A 12758-nucleotide genomic window follows, 5' to 3' on the forward strand; every position below is an offset into this window, starting at 1 on the left:
GTATCTTTGGCACTGAACGTCATCTAAGAGAGCACAACATATGCATAGACATGTTTCTAAAAGGGAATATATAAATTGTAAAAACATCTCAAAAACAGCATTCGTATCTTCAATGTTTTAAGTCTATATATCCAAAACTGTATTTTGATGTATTTTCCATCTCAGTTGCTTTTCTTCCTAAAATTAGAAAGAACCAGAATAGGAATCTCTCACACAAACTTTTAACTTGATCTGGCAAAGTAGTACCACTACAAATCCAACCACTACTTTTCTAGTTGCCTTTAAAAAATTGGTTGTGCATCATCATGATCTGTACAGCTGAACCTTTAAGAGTAGATTCCTGCCATAAAAACAAATGCATCTTTAAACTTCTGAATAGACCGACATAGCAGTGGAGTAAAAATGAACATTTATTACAACTAAACTGGTGTGATACTAAGACAGTGTTCACGCAGTTTATGTCACAATCACAACAAAGCTTTTCCAACCAAGCACATACAAGGCAACAGTGTAAACCTTAAACATGATTTAAATGCACATGAAATTGTTTCAGCTGACATTTTGACGTGTTCAGTAATTTTAGCATCATACTAGAAATTAATTTTTCCAGGCTTTCTGTGAGTGAAATGTAGAACTGGACTCCTATGTACCTTATGCAAAAACATTGTCCCAAGATTTCCATTGATGTGGCCAGTACCTGGCATGAAACGATACTCTTTCAGATTTATGGCACCGTTTATAGTAAAGCATTTAGAAGCTTTAGAATACACTGATCACAGCAAATCAAGCCATAGGGTATTAATTTAATAGTCACATGTATTTTGAAAGGTATGCATTTCAGGGGTGGGATAAGAGCACAAATACACATACTTATGGGAAGTGCTTTCAGCAACAGGAACTCTATTGAGGTTTTCCTTGTACTAATTTACTGAAGATCATACAGCAAAAATGTGCATTACAGTAAGTAAGAGTACAGCTTTCTGATATCTGTGTAGCCCTGTCCAATGCATGATTACAACAAAGAAGTCTCATTTTGTTCAATGAGATTTAAATCTAAGTAAATGTACACAGGATTTACTGGGACTCCTCACTCAGCTAGTTGAATTTCCCAGTGTAAAGTTTGCTTCCCGGGTGCATTTCACTTTTCAAGTAAATGTAATGTGTGAGATGGAAGCAAATATTGCAACAATTAAAATATACAAGTTGTCAAACTATCCAATCTGGTGTAAAGTATAGCAATGACAACACTGGTAATTATAGATAGTTTTGTTTCTAGGGGCAGATTAAATCCATTCTCATATTTATTGCATTCCCTTATTCTTCAGTTTACATCAACAGTTTTCCAGATGATTTTGAATTAACACTGCTTTGCACTTGAATTGATTGTGACCACAAGCCATACTATAAACAAAATAAGGTGTTTTTTTCCAAGTGGAAATGCCGTGTAGCCTGTCTTCCCTTTTTTAGTACATGAACTTATTTTTGAGGTTGAATTTTTTAAACCATAGTTTCATTCTGATTAAATTGTTTACATCTCTGTTGCTAAAAACAAAGGTACTGTAACAGCTCACAACAGTTTTAACTTGCAGACCTTTAGAGGATTCTTTGGTATAATAAGCGGCCATACATGGTTGTTTCCCTCCAATCTTCTTTAGTAACTTAAAACTTGAGTTTTAACAAATGCTGACTTTAGAGAAAAAGTCTTTGGTTACACAAATCCAAGTTCTATGTTGATGCATTTCACCTATTACCTTACACAATTGTTTCTTTTCAGTATATGGCATACCACACAGCTTTACAGATACATTTGTATGATGGCAATTTGATAATTTTATAAATAACTCTGCCATCTAAGACTTGTCAATGGTATTAAATACTGTGCTTTAAATCCACTGTAAAATCCTTTTTATTCTTTTAAAAAGATTTTTAAAATGTTTTCTCCCTTTTTTACTTTACAGTAAACAGATTTTTTTCTTGTAGGCCTGAATGAAGTAGCTTAGCAGAACAGTAATACTGACAAATAGCATCATAACACCATTAGCTAACATTAAATGGAGGCAGTGAACATTTACAGTTATGTGAAACACCACACAAGACATCAGCAAAGGTCTCAGCTTATGTCAGTCCAATTTCTTCAAGTACACTACGAGGGGTCTCCGCTTCCTGTGGAAGGAAAATTAGAGAATGAACAGATTTTGTGTTCTGGTCAAATCGCACATGGTGTGGTTAACATGGAAGTGATTAAATTCCACAGATGTAGTTAAAAATCACTAGAGATAAGGAATGACTCACACTTTATTATGGCTAAGGTTTTGTAACCATTTGTCTTTGAAGCCTTTACTCCAGCTTTAGAAGAATTCAGTAGACAGATTTTTTTTCTATTGTCAAAAAATATTTCAATAAACTTCTGAAAAGTTTTATGGGTACAGTTGAAATAAGGAAGTAACAATGAAGCCTGTTAGATATCGTCTGATATATTCTACCGTTCTGCTCAGCAACATGTGGCTTTGTCCCAAGGAGCCTTTTGTCAGGCAGAAGTGGCTCTTCCTCCAAAAGAAGGCTCCACTAAGCAGCAGGACACAACCAAGTGTCTCTCAACTGTGATAGTGCTAAATAATTGGGGGGGGGGGGCATCCAACTTAGCAAGTAAAAGTTTACAACAACCAATCCAACCATATTTTAGGAAAAAGTGAAGAAAGATGATTTAACGCCCCTGTCATACATAAAACAAAGTCACAATTTTCACAATACTGAGCAAAATTCTTTCAGGTCTTTTTTGTTATTTAACGCGTTTTTTAATATGCCTGAACTGATCTGGAAATGTTAAGCAGCAGTTGGAAGAAACAAAATTATTCTCCTAATAATTCCTTAATAGAAAAGTACCATGTCTTAAAAAAATAATGTATATTAGAAATAACGATTTCTGTGTTACCATAGAGTGAACACTTACTTTAGCATCCTAAATAAGGTATGGCCCAAAAACAAACAAAAATGAAGAGTTAACAGTTTAGCATTGCAACAACTAAGAAAATGCAGCATTGAAATGTCCAAGAACATTACACATCTATTCTGTAACAAATGAACTCATGAATTTCAAAGAACACAAATTGTGAGGTGATGAATAATTCCATATTAAATTTAAGACAAACAAAGGAATTTCAGTTTCATCATCTGGAGTCAAACAACTTTGATGGGCAATTGTCAGGGCCTCAGGTCTACCTTATTAAACTATTACATACCCATCATAAAACATGCTTCTAGAAATCTGTATGACAGGAAACATTCTGACCTCAAAATGTACACATTTACAAGAGGACTCATAAAATCTCCGTAACATGTTGCTTATAATTTAACAGTATGATCAGGAATCTGCCACCTGTATACATGTGAAGTCTTAACTGTTATAGAGGACTCAAAACCAAAGTGTATACGCCAGTATTATATCATGTTCTCCAGCTAATTCATCAGTAGAAAAAGGTGCTTATTAGCAAATGGATTCAGTAGAAGAATGGGTCCCTTCCTTCCCATTCATGTGGTAGGCTAGTTTCTCACAAATGGATTGGCTCTGGGAGAGGTAGACTGCTGATTGGTAGAACTATCTAAGGAAACCTCTCTCACTGAACAGTGAAGAGCTACTACCACATGAAGCAGCAGCCTGCATCATCTCCCCCAAGTGGATCTATTCATGAGATCTACTAGTGCTTAAAGTTCTTCTGGATTGTCTCAGCAAGTCCTAGGACAAATGAACTCCATGTTGTAAGCAGTGATAAACATTTTCTAACACCAGACAAAAATGTAAAAATTAATGTTTCAAACTTTAAAAACAATGAACTAGCCCTGACCTGGATAGCCCAGGTGTGCCTGATTGTGTCAGATCTCAGAAGCTAAGCAGGCTCGGCTTTGGTTAGTAATTGGATGAGTGACCTCCAACAAAGACCAGGTTTGCAGAGGCAGTCAATGGCAAAACCACCTTAGTCTCCTGCCATGAAAATCCCATCAGGGGTTGCCATAAGTCAGCTAAGACTTGAGGGCACTTTCCACCATCAATCTGGATGTACATTGTCAGCTAGCATCACCACAGCTTTCTGAGAAAGTTACATTATAAGGTTGCCATATTTACATACAAGTAAGTTTACATAATTTAGTAGATGTTTGAAAATGAGAATCCTATCTAAGATGGTTTTTAAATAATGCTGTTGAATGTAATAGTTTTAGAGTGTTTCACATGTTGTATGTTGGCAGATCAGAATAACTGGAAGACAAACTGTACAAACAGCAATTATACCATAGCAGAGAGGTGAGAAAAAAAGCCATTCACGTGAGAAGTGCATGCAATACTTTATTACAGACATGCCATGAAGTCTAATGCATAGTAAGTTACAAGCATGCAACTGTATAAAGCTATAAACAGAACAGGACACCTCATTAGCACACTGTGGTAACATTTTAAGGCTTCTAGCATAAAATAATGCAAAGCAGCATTTACCATATTTAGTCATAGAAGCAATCAACATCTTGCCAAAAAAAAAAAAACCCAGAGAGAGAGAGAGAGAGAGAGAGAGAGAGAGAGAGAGAGAGAGAGACCAGACAATCTTTATAATGGGAAAACTTCCTGTATGTTTCCCTGCTAATACAACCCAGAATGCGACAGTGTCAACATAACCCTGTCACTGTAACATAAATGTCATACTGACAGTTCAGAAGCAATGCATTACCACATAACATCTGGAACTGTCTATCCCATATAGGTAACTTAGCTAAAATTCCTCCTATTTTTAATTACTTTTTTGAAAACTGTCAGTCTCCTAATGCAGCCACTTTACTGAGCAACAGAAATTGAATTAGACTCTAAGTTTGTACTCTGCACATTTTTAGCACAAAACTTTGAAAGTAGTAACCCTTCTTTTGATTTATAACATGTCTACGTCTGTAGATGCTCTTTTATGTTTGCCAACAAGTAATGAGTTGACTCGTAGCTACATTGGTGGGGTCAGCATTGTTAACATGCTGGACATGAGCATGCAGAGCTACTCCATAAATGGGCCATGGCCGTGGCATACACAGGAGGTCCATGTGCTCATGAAAGACTTGTGATCTTTGTATTTTCAGAATGTGCAGAGAATTTCTGGAAATGCAAAGATTAAAGTTTTTCAATTAAAACAATACTTGGATCAACTGGCAAAATGACACAAATTAGTTTACAAAACTTGGATTTGATTAGCATTTTTGTAGCACCTTCAGTGCTGCTCATTATGACCAATATTTAACAGTGTTTTATAAAGTGACATTTCACTTAGAAGATCTGAGGGCAACTCACTACAACAATTCACTTTGATGGAACACTGTACCAAAGTATGAGTAACTACTCCTACTTTGGTACAGTGTTCCATCAAACTATAAAGTTCAGTACATTATTTCAACTTGAATACTGTATGCTAATGTTAAGATATGGATGTTTTAACATAGAAATTATGGCATGCTGACAAGACATCAAATTGAGACATATGGAAGAAATGAAACAAACATTATAAATGATAGAAAGAATATACAACAGCAAAACCAAAGTGATATACACTAATTTGTTCAAGATGATTGGATTCACCAAGCTGAGGAAAGTGTTCTGCCATGAGTAAGTCAGCTCTATCGTCTCTCTCTATGCATGTTGAAGTCATTTAGTATACTGGGACATTAAAGTATTCATGACGTGGCTACAAAAGAAATATGTACATTCTTTACAAATAGTACAGACATTTCCATGCATAGAACTACAAATTTATTTACTACTGTTAATTACATACTACACTAGACCAATATTTTGAATAAATTACATGCATCTTATTGAAGCTTGAAAAAAAATCACAGTATTGGTTGTAGATTTTTAGTTTCATATAGCCTTTCGGAACTTGCTATCAAGTAATATATTTTAGAATGTCATATTTTGTATGTATGTTACTTGATTGCTTTAATTAATGCTTGTGGTGCGCTTACAATGTGCATGTGTACTGCCAGACTCTTTGCACATGGCTGAGTTATTAAAGGCAGCAAAGTTTTATCTGCATGCTTCTGACTGGAGCTGACAACCAAATTAAGGCAGGCATTTTCATATTACATTTTTGCTTTCCAACAATCTTATTTAGAGAAGAGGGATATGGGGGGGAGGGGAGTAGAGAGGACAGTGGTATAAATTAAACTACTCAAATTTTCAAATCCAGTCATACAAATAACTGCTGACTTGTTTCTCAGTGTAATGATTCCAAGTAAATGTGTGCATGTGTCTTTAAATGCTTGGTTTGAGCTAGGTGAAGAGTCGGGGTGAGAGCGGGAAGAGTGAGTGATGTGATTGGTTGATGACTGAGAGTGTGGGCGGAGTGAATGCAGTTTAGACTGACAGTGCAGAGAGAAAAGTTTCAGTCAGAAGAAAGCAGGCTAGCTGTGTGCTGCCTGAGTATACTGAAGTATTTATGAGAGAAATATAACCTGTGTGGAACCTGAACTGAGCATGTTTGTGAAAGGACACTCAGTCAGGGAAAGAGAGGCCAGCTGTGTGCTGCCTGAGCAGGTTTAATATTTCTGAGAATGAGAGTCAGAGAAAGAGAGGCTAGCTGTGCGCTGCCTATATTTGAAGTATTTGTGAGAGAACTATTGAGTCTAGTGAAGGAGGCTAGCTGTGTGTGAAGCCTTAGAAGAGATCGGTGTGAATGAGTTTATAGGAAGTAACTTTAAGAACTAAGAACTACTTTTATGAAACCAGTATGCTTCTTGAAAAATAAACATTTATTTTGTTTTGTTATATCCCAGGGTAGCTGTCATTGCTATATCCCATTCATATCCTCAGGGCCACATAGAACCACGAAGGAGCCTGACGCTTAAGAACGTTACCAAAGGGGAAATTTGAATAAAATATTTTGGAATAATATATTCCTGGTGGCAGCAAACTACCCAGAGGGTGTGAATCTTTTTGTTGCTGTTTTTAGGGCTTTCTGCAGCCTTTGGTTTTCTATATCCAAACCTTGGTAACTGACTTCTAAACGTTTAGCCTTCATAAAAGATGTTTTCATAAGCTCTAGACTCTTCTGAAGCTGTTGTTTCTCACTTTCCAGTTCTTTGGTTTCAAATTGTAACTGAGCCATCTTGAGGTTCATACTCTTCAAAGATTCAACTGTTCTGAGTTCTAAATTCTCTTCATCTATTCTCATTCACACAGATCTCTTCTAAGGCTTCACACACAGTTAGCCTCTTCCTTTAACTCAATATTTGTCTCACAGAAATGCTTAAAACTCCTCAGGCAGCACACAGCTAGCCTGCTTTCTTCTGACTCCTATTCACAGAAATATTAAACCTGCTCAGACAGCACACAGCTGGCCTCTCTTTCCCTGACTGAGTGTCCTTTCACAAACATGCTCAGTTCAGGTTCCACACAGGTTATATTTCTCTCATGAATATTTCAATATACTCAGGCAGCACACAGCTAGCCTGCTTTCTTCTGACTGAAACCTTTCTCCCTGCACTGTCAGTCTCAAACTGTATTCACTCCGCCCACACTCTCAGTCATCAACCAATCACATCACTCACTCTTCCCTCTCTCACCCCCACTCTTCACCTAGCTCAAACCAAGCATTTAAAGACACATGCACACTTTTACTTGGAATCATTACACTCAGAGACAATCTCTAAGCTAGGATCAGTTCCAGGTAGGTAGCCAAGTTGGTTTGCAGTAGCACAGCAGGATTTGAGTCCAATAGCTCCTTAGAGATCAACAAGATTTTCAGGGCACGAGCTTTTGAAAGTCAAAGCTCCCTTCTTCAGATACCTCCTTCAGGTGCCACTGAACTCAAATCCTGCTGTTCAAAGCTAGGGGCCACTTAACATTTATCCTTTTCTTTACAAAGGGTATTCTTGTTAATGTTACGTGTTAATGCCTGAATCATACAATGACCACATTCCTCTTAATCCATTTAAAATCAACTATATTAATATTTTACACATTTATAAAGATTAACATTCCAAGTCGGCTAAACATTAATCTAACTACACAGAGATGGGGACTTAGTCCTGAGTGGCAGGAAATCCCCCAAAGCCAAATTAACAAGTTCTTAAATTCCTTCATGTTTATTCTAGGAAGAGCCTCAGAATAATCAGAGCATTCATAGAACCAGTTCCAGGAAGAGTACCACGGAGTACTCATGCATGCGCTCTAGTTTCAGGAATAATAACACAAGGCACAAGAGTAATCTGTAGAGGTTCCCCTCAGACTATATCTATTCATCCTAGTTTCTGGTAATGAAGTTGAGAATTTAATTTAGGTTAAATCTAAGTCAGAATGACCCAAACACACACACCTACATATCCCAGCATTTCTCTGATTTCCTATGACCATTATGAACAAAGAGATAAGAGAGGGGAAGGCTGGCAGAAGAATCAGCACTTGTTTGAGATCAGAGCACATTCCAAACAAGATCTTCCTCCCTTCCCCGTCATGTTGTTAATGCAATTGTTACTCAATTCACACTTGCCCAGCAGAGATGGTAATACAGTTTTTTACCCTCATTAGCCATGGTTTCTGTTTCAGACCAGACATGGAATGCCACTACTCCCACCGTCATGCTGCCATCATGATTTTCTGTAGTGCTGCTCAAGAATAATGCAGTGCTACACATTTTTTTAAAAAAACTTTTGCATAATGCTGCTGCAGAGTAACATAGTACTTGAATCCTTTGGTAATGCTAATTAATGGAAGGTGCCACGTGTCCCATTGCAGTCATCTATATTGAAAAGACTAATTGGCCTCCTACTGCTTGAGGGAAGGGGAATGAGCACATTAGGAACTTTTCAAATGCTAATCAAGAAAGCAGAGAAAAACACTTGCCATTTGTGTTCTCCCAAGATAGTAACAATGTTATGTTGCCCATATACATGGATATTTAAATATAAAGAACTGCAAGTCACAGTTACATGTTTCAAATAATGTTAATCTGTTGCAGCAAAACAAAAAAATCTGGTGGGAACTGAATGACCAACATATTTACTGTGGCTTAAGTTTTGTGGACTAGAGTTTACTTCATGAAATTTATCCTTGGTGTGCACACATAGAAGTCAACAGTAGGACTAGAAAGCTATGAAATGCAACATACACAGTTTGAAATATTTCTGTGTATGCTGATGTGTATATATAATCAGAGGTGTAGGATATGGATGGACTGTTCACCAAATCAAGTAATGGTAATAATACAGACTTCCTAGTTTTGCTAGGTTAATTTAATACATGAAGTGGTGTAAAAATTCTCAGCCCCTACTGAATCCTAAACCAACACAATTAAACCTGTTGATACATTTTAGTTTATCAATTTCACACTGGAGTCACCATTTGAAATTGTTTTGGTGAAGAGTGGTGCTGAACTGAAACTTAAATGCTTTCTAGAATCTAACTGTTGCTATTTATTCTTTTGCATTGTTGTTGTTGAAAGGCTCGTGCTTCCCATAATCATGTAGACCAGAACTACCCTATGTTTTCTGTACCCTAAAAGTACTAAACTTACAACATTTTTTCTTTGCCTGATTATCTCTAGTGATCATCCAAATTACTGGGTTCTTGTGATTCTGCTAATTCTTCTAGATGATTTTAATTTCTTAACTATTTGTATGTGATAATCTGCTGGAAAAGGACAAAAAGGGGAGCCAGCTTATTTGTACGCAAACACTGTTCATTGGGGAATGGGCTCAACCCCAGTTATCCTGGCAGCAGCATGCAGGATCAAAAGAAAAGGAGCCAAACTGAGCATCTCTCCCATTCCCGACCAAGTTAGTTCAACTAGGTGTGAAGCTTGTTGCTAGACAAGCGTATGCTGTACATGCACAGTGCAGTCTGCTAATTCCTTTGCAACCACCTAAGAAAAGAATTCCTATTAAGCTCCCCTCCACAGACTTGGAGAGTACAAGGTGTTCCCACCTTGTGACCAGAACACCAATAAACCTGACCTTCAGAATCCAAGAAATCCTGATACAGAGGGTATAGATACCCAAAGGACTACAATGATGATATGAAAATGATTCATTGGTCATTCAGGGGCCAATGTTAATGAAAAAGCCAATTATTTCTCTAGCTCTGCAGGACATTCCAAAGCCATCTTCTGCACCAGCACAGAACCCTTACACACGAGTGCAGGGAGGCCATAAAGACTAGTTCCTTCATGATCTGATTGCTCTCCTGCTCTTCAACCAAAGAATGAAAGAGCAGCAAAATACCTAAGCTGACAGCCATTTTGCTGATCACTTCTCTGTAGTCTCTAATTCCAATATAGACAAGGAAAGCTTGCCAGATCAGATCAACCTTTTGAGGAGGACTTGCAAGAAAAGGTTTTTTATCTGTTCAGTTTATACTAGAGAGAATGTTGCATACAGTTATGAAGACTTAATAATAAAATAACAACAACATTCAATTTATATACCACCCTTCAGGACAACCATGTCCGGTCAGAGTGGTTTACAAAGTGTGTTATTATCATCACAACAATCACCCTGTGAGGTGGGTGGGGATGAGAGAGCTCCAAGAAACTGTGACTGATCCAAGGTCACCCAGCTGGCTTCAAGTGGAGGAGTGAGGAATCAAATCCAGTTCTCCAGATTAGAATCCCACTACTCTTAACCACTACACCAAACTGGCTCTCAGTTATGCTACTTTATGTTGCATAAAGTTATGGAGTTAGTTTTTCTAGTACCAGCTCAAACATTCACTTCTACTCCAACACTTGGTCAGAACACGTTTTCTGAACCCCAAGCTAGTTTCTGGATGCTGCCTTTGAACAAGTTCTCAAAAATGTATAGTAGCCTAACCAGCCAAATTCCTTAGAATCAAAAAGTCTAACCTTAGATTCTATTCCTTTTCCAGCAACAATGCTATAATATTTTCTTCACCTAAGGTGGATGTCATAGCTGGGCTGGGCTGCTTTCTGTTGCAAGCTTTCATTTTCCTAGGGCCTTCTTTTCACCACTAAATGATTTCGGAACTCAGGTTCAGAGGAACAAGAATGTTAATCCTATTCTTAACATTTCTGTACCTGCTGCCAACATAGCAACTGCCTATTTGTATTAAAGGTGGTCGTTCAGTCTCCACCATGTTTTTGGATGCCGAAGCTAGAAGTCTTCTATGGCTCAGACTATGCAACTCCTCCCCCACATCCCCATTAGCCCACCTTATTCAGGGAAGAGATTATTCAGGCAATGTTTTGATGAACATAAGCTGAGCTAGCAGGAAAAGGACCACAGCTAAGCCACCCTTGCATTCCTACAACCGGACATGACAACTTTCCTCTCACAGGGTCAGTATTACTGGGCACAATCACCCCAGACGAGCCCACCGATTTTAGCTATCACTACCTGCTGATTTTCATCAGGGTGGCAGCAACTGAATATCCTTGTTGCCCACACTTATCTCCATTCTTGGCACTTGCTACTACATTGCATGGCACTGCTGTACTGGGTGACAGCATCAAGTCCTTTTCATCCTTTTCCATATACAGTTAGGAGACAAGTGATGTCCTTACGCTCTGGACAACTGAATACACTCCCATCCCAATGAGCAAACAGTAACAACTATCAGCAGCAGTTACTACCTTGGCACAGAGAGTTGCAACCAGGATTGCGCCTCTTCTGGGTCCACTCCATTATTGTTGCTACTATATACTTGGCAGTGACAGTCAACTTCTCCTCCTATCCCAAAGTTCCATTCTAAGTGTGAGTAGGTGGTTGCAGTTACTCTAGCAACTTCCACAACCATCAACTTATCTTCAGAAAGTGAAACTCATTTGCTGCCCCCGCCCCACCGCCCACCATATGATCTGGGAGGAAGAAACACAGTACAAACTAAGAGATTTTTTAAAACAGGTCGAATTTAGACACCACCTTCAGGAGATACATCAAGTTCCAAGTCACACTAAAAGCATAATATATTGTCTTCACTATTACTCAAAGCCTCAATCTAGATCCTAAATGACTAAACCAACTTAGGAGTATTCCTTATGGCACTGTTGCATAATCTGTGAGTTAGAACCCAAAAGTAGGAAGCCTCTGAAAGTAGGTTGCAGACCAGCCTTCCCTAATGACTGCTCCCATCCTTTGCACTGCTCTCTCTCTCTCTCCTCATCATTTCCAACGTCTCACATTTTTGCCTCCTGCTCCCTTTGTGACAATGGGAGGGGGGCTGTCCAGCAAGGAGCAACTTTAAAGTAGCAACTGGAAGAGGGGAGGGGGGGGGAAAGCCTGGAGAGAGAGAAGGAGCTGTTCGGGAAAAACCAGAGGATAAGAGAAAGAAGTTCATGTGTGTGTGATGCTGTTCCTTCAGCATCCCAACCTCTTGCCCAGCCTGCTGTAGCCCCTCTCTCCTACCACATTGAGCCTCTTACTGCCAAGCTCTTTGATGCCATCTTCACACATCTCCTCAACCTGATGCCTAGCTCCGGTCTGGCTGGTAGAAGAGGAGAAGATGACACCAAGAGGCCTCCTGCCTCAAGTACTTGACCTCAGGGGGAGCTCTGTGAACTCTCCACTTGGAAGAAGAGAAGAATTTTTGTAATTATCCCATCTCCCCGATGTGTGACAGGTTTTTATGGATGGACTTGGTTGCTGTAATGGAGACCTCTTAATTTACTTACTCAGACAATCAGCAATGTGTGGGTTAAATCTTTCCTCTTATCACAAGGCAGGCAGTACTGAAACCCTACACTCTGAAGGTAGTTAAAGGTGGTATAATGCTCAATGATAAG

General features: G+C 38.5%; 1 protein-coding gene across 6 annotated transcripts in view; it reads right to left on the reverse strand.

The window, feature by feature from the left end:
• Positions 1 to 392: 392 nt before the first annotated feature.
• Positions 393 to 12758, reverse strand: part of AP1S2 (adaptor related protein complex 1 subunit sigma 2) — a 45020-nt gene continuing 32654 nt past the window's right edge. For 5 of the 6 annotated variants that reach the window (XM_054973422.1, XM_054973418.1, XM_054973421.1 and 2 more), the window contains one exon: positions 393 to 2163. Coding sequence is in view for 5 of the 6 variants with exons in the window: in XM_054973418.1 (XP_054829393.1) it covers positions 2116 to 2163 (48 nt within the window). In the remaining variant the exon portion in view is untranslated. Of the gene's footprint in view, positions 2164 to 4382; positions 5709 to 12758 lie in introns of those variants that run through there. The other variant, XM_054973423.1, reaches the window with a different exon arrangement.

The sequence above is a fragment of the Eublepharis macularius genome, chromosome 3 (genome assembly GCF_028583425.1).
Source record: "Eublepharis macularius isolate TG4126 chromosome 3, MPM_Emac_v1.0, whole genome shotgun sequence".
Classification (NCBI taxonomy): Eukaryota; Metazoa; Chordata; class Lepidosauria; order Squamata; family Eublepharidae; genus Eublepharis; species Eublepharis macularius.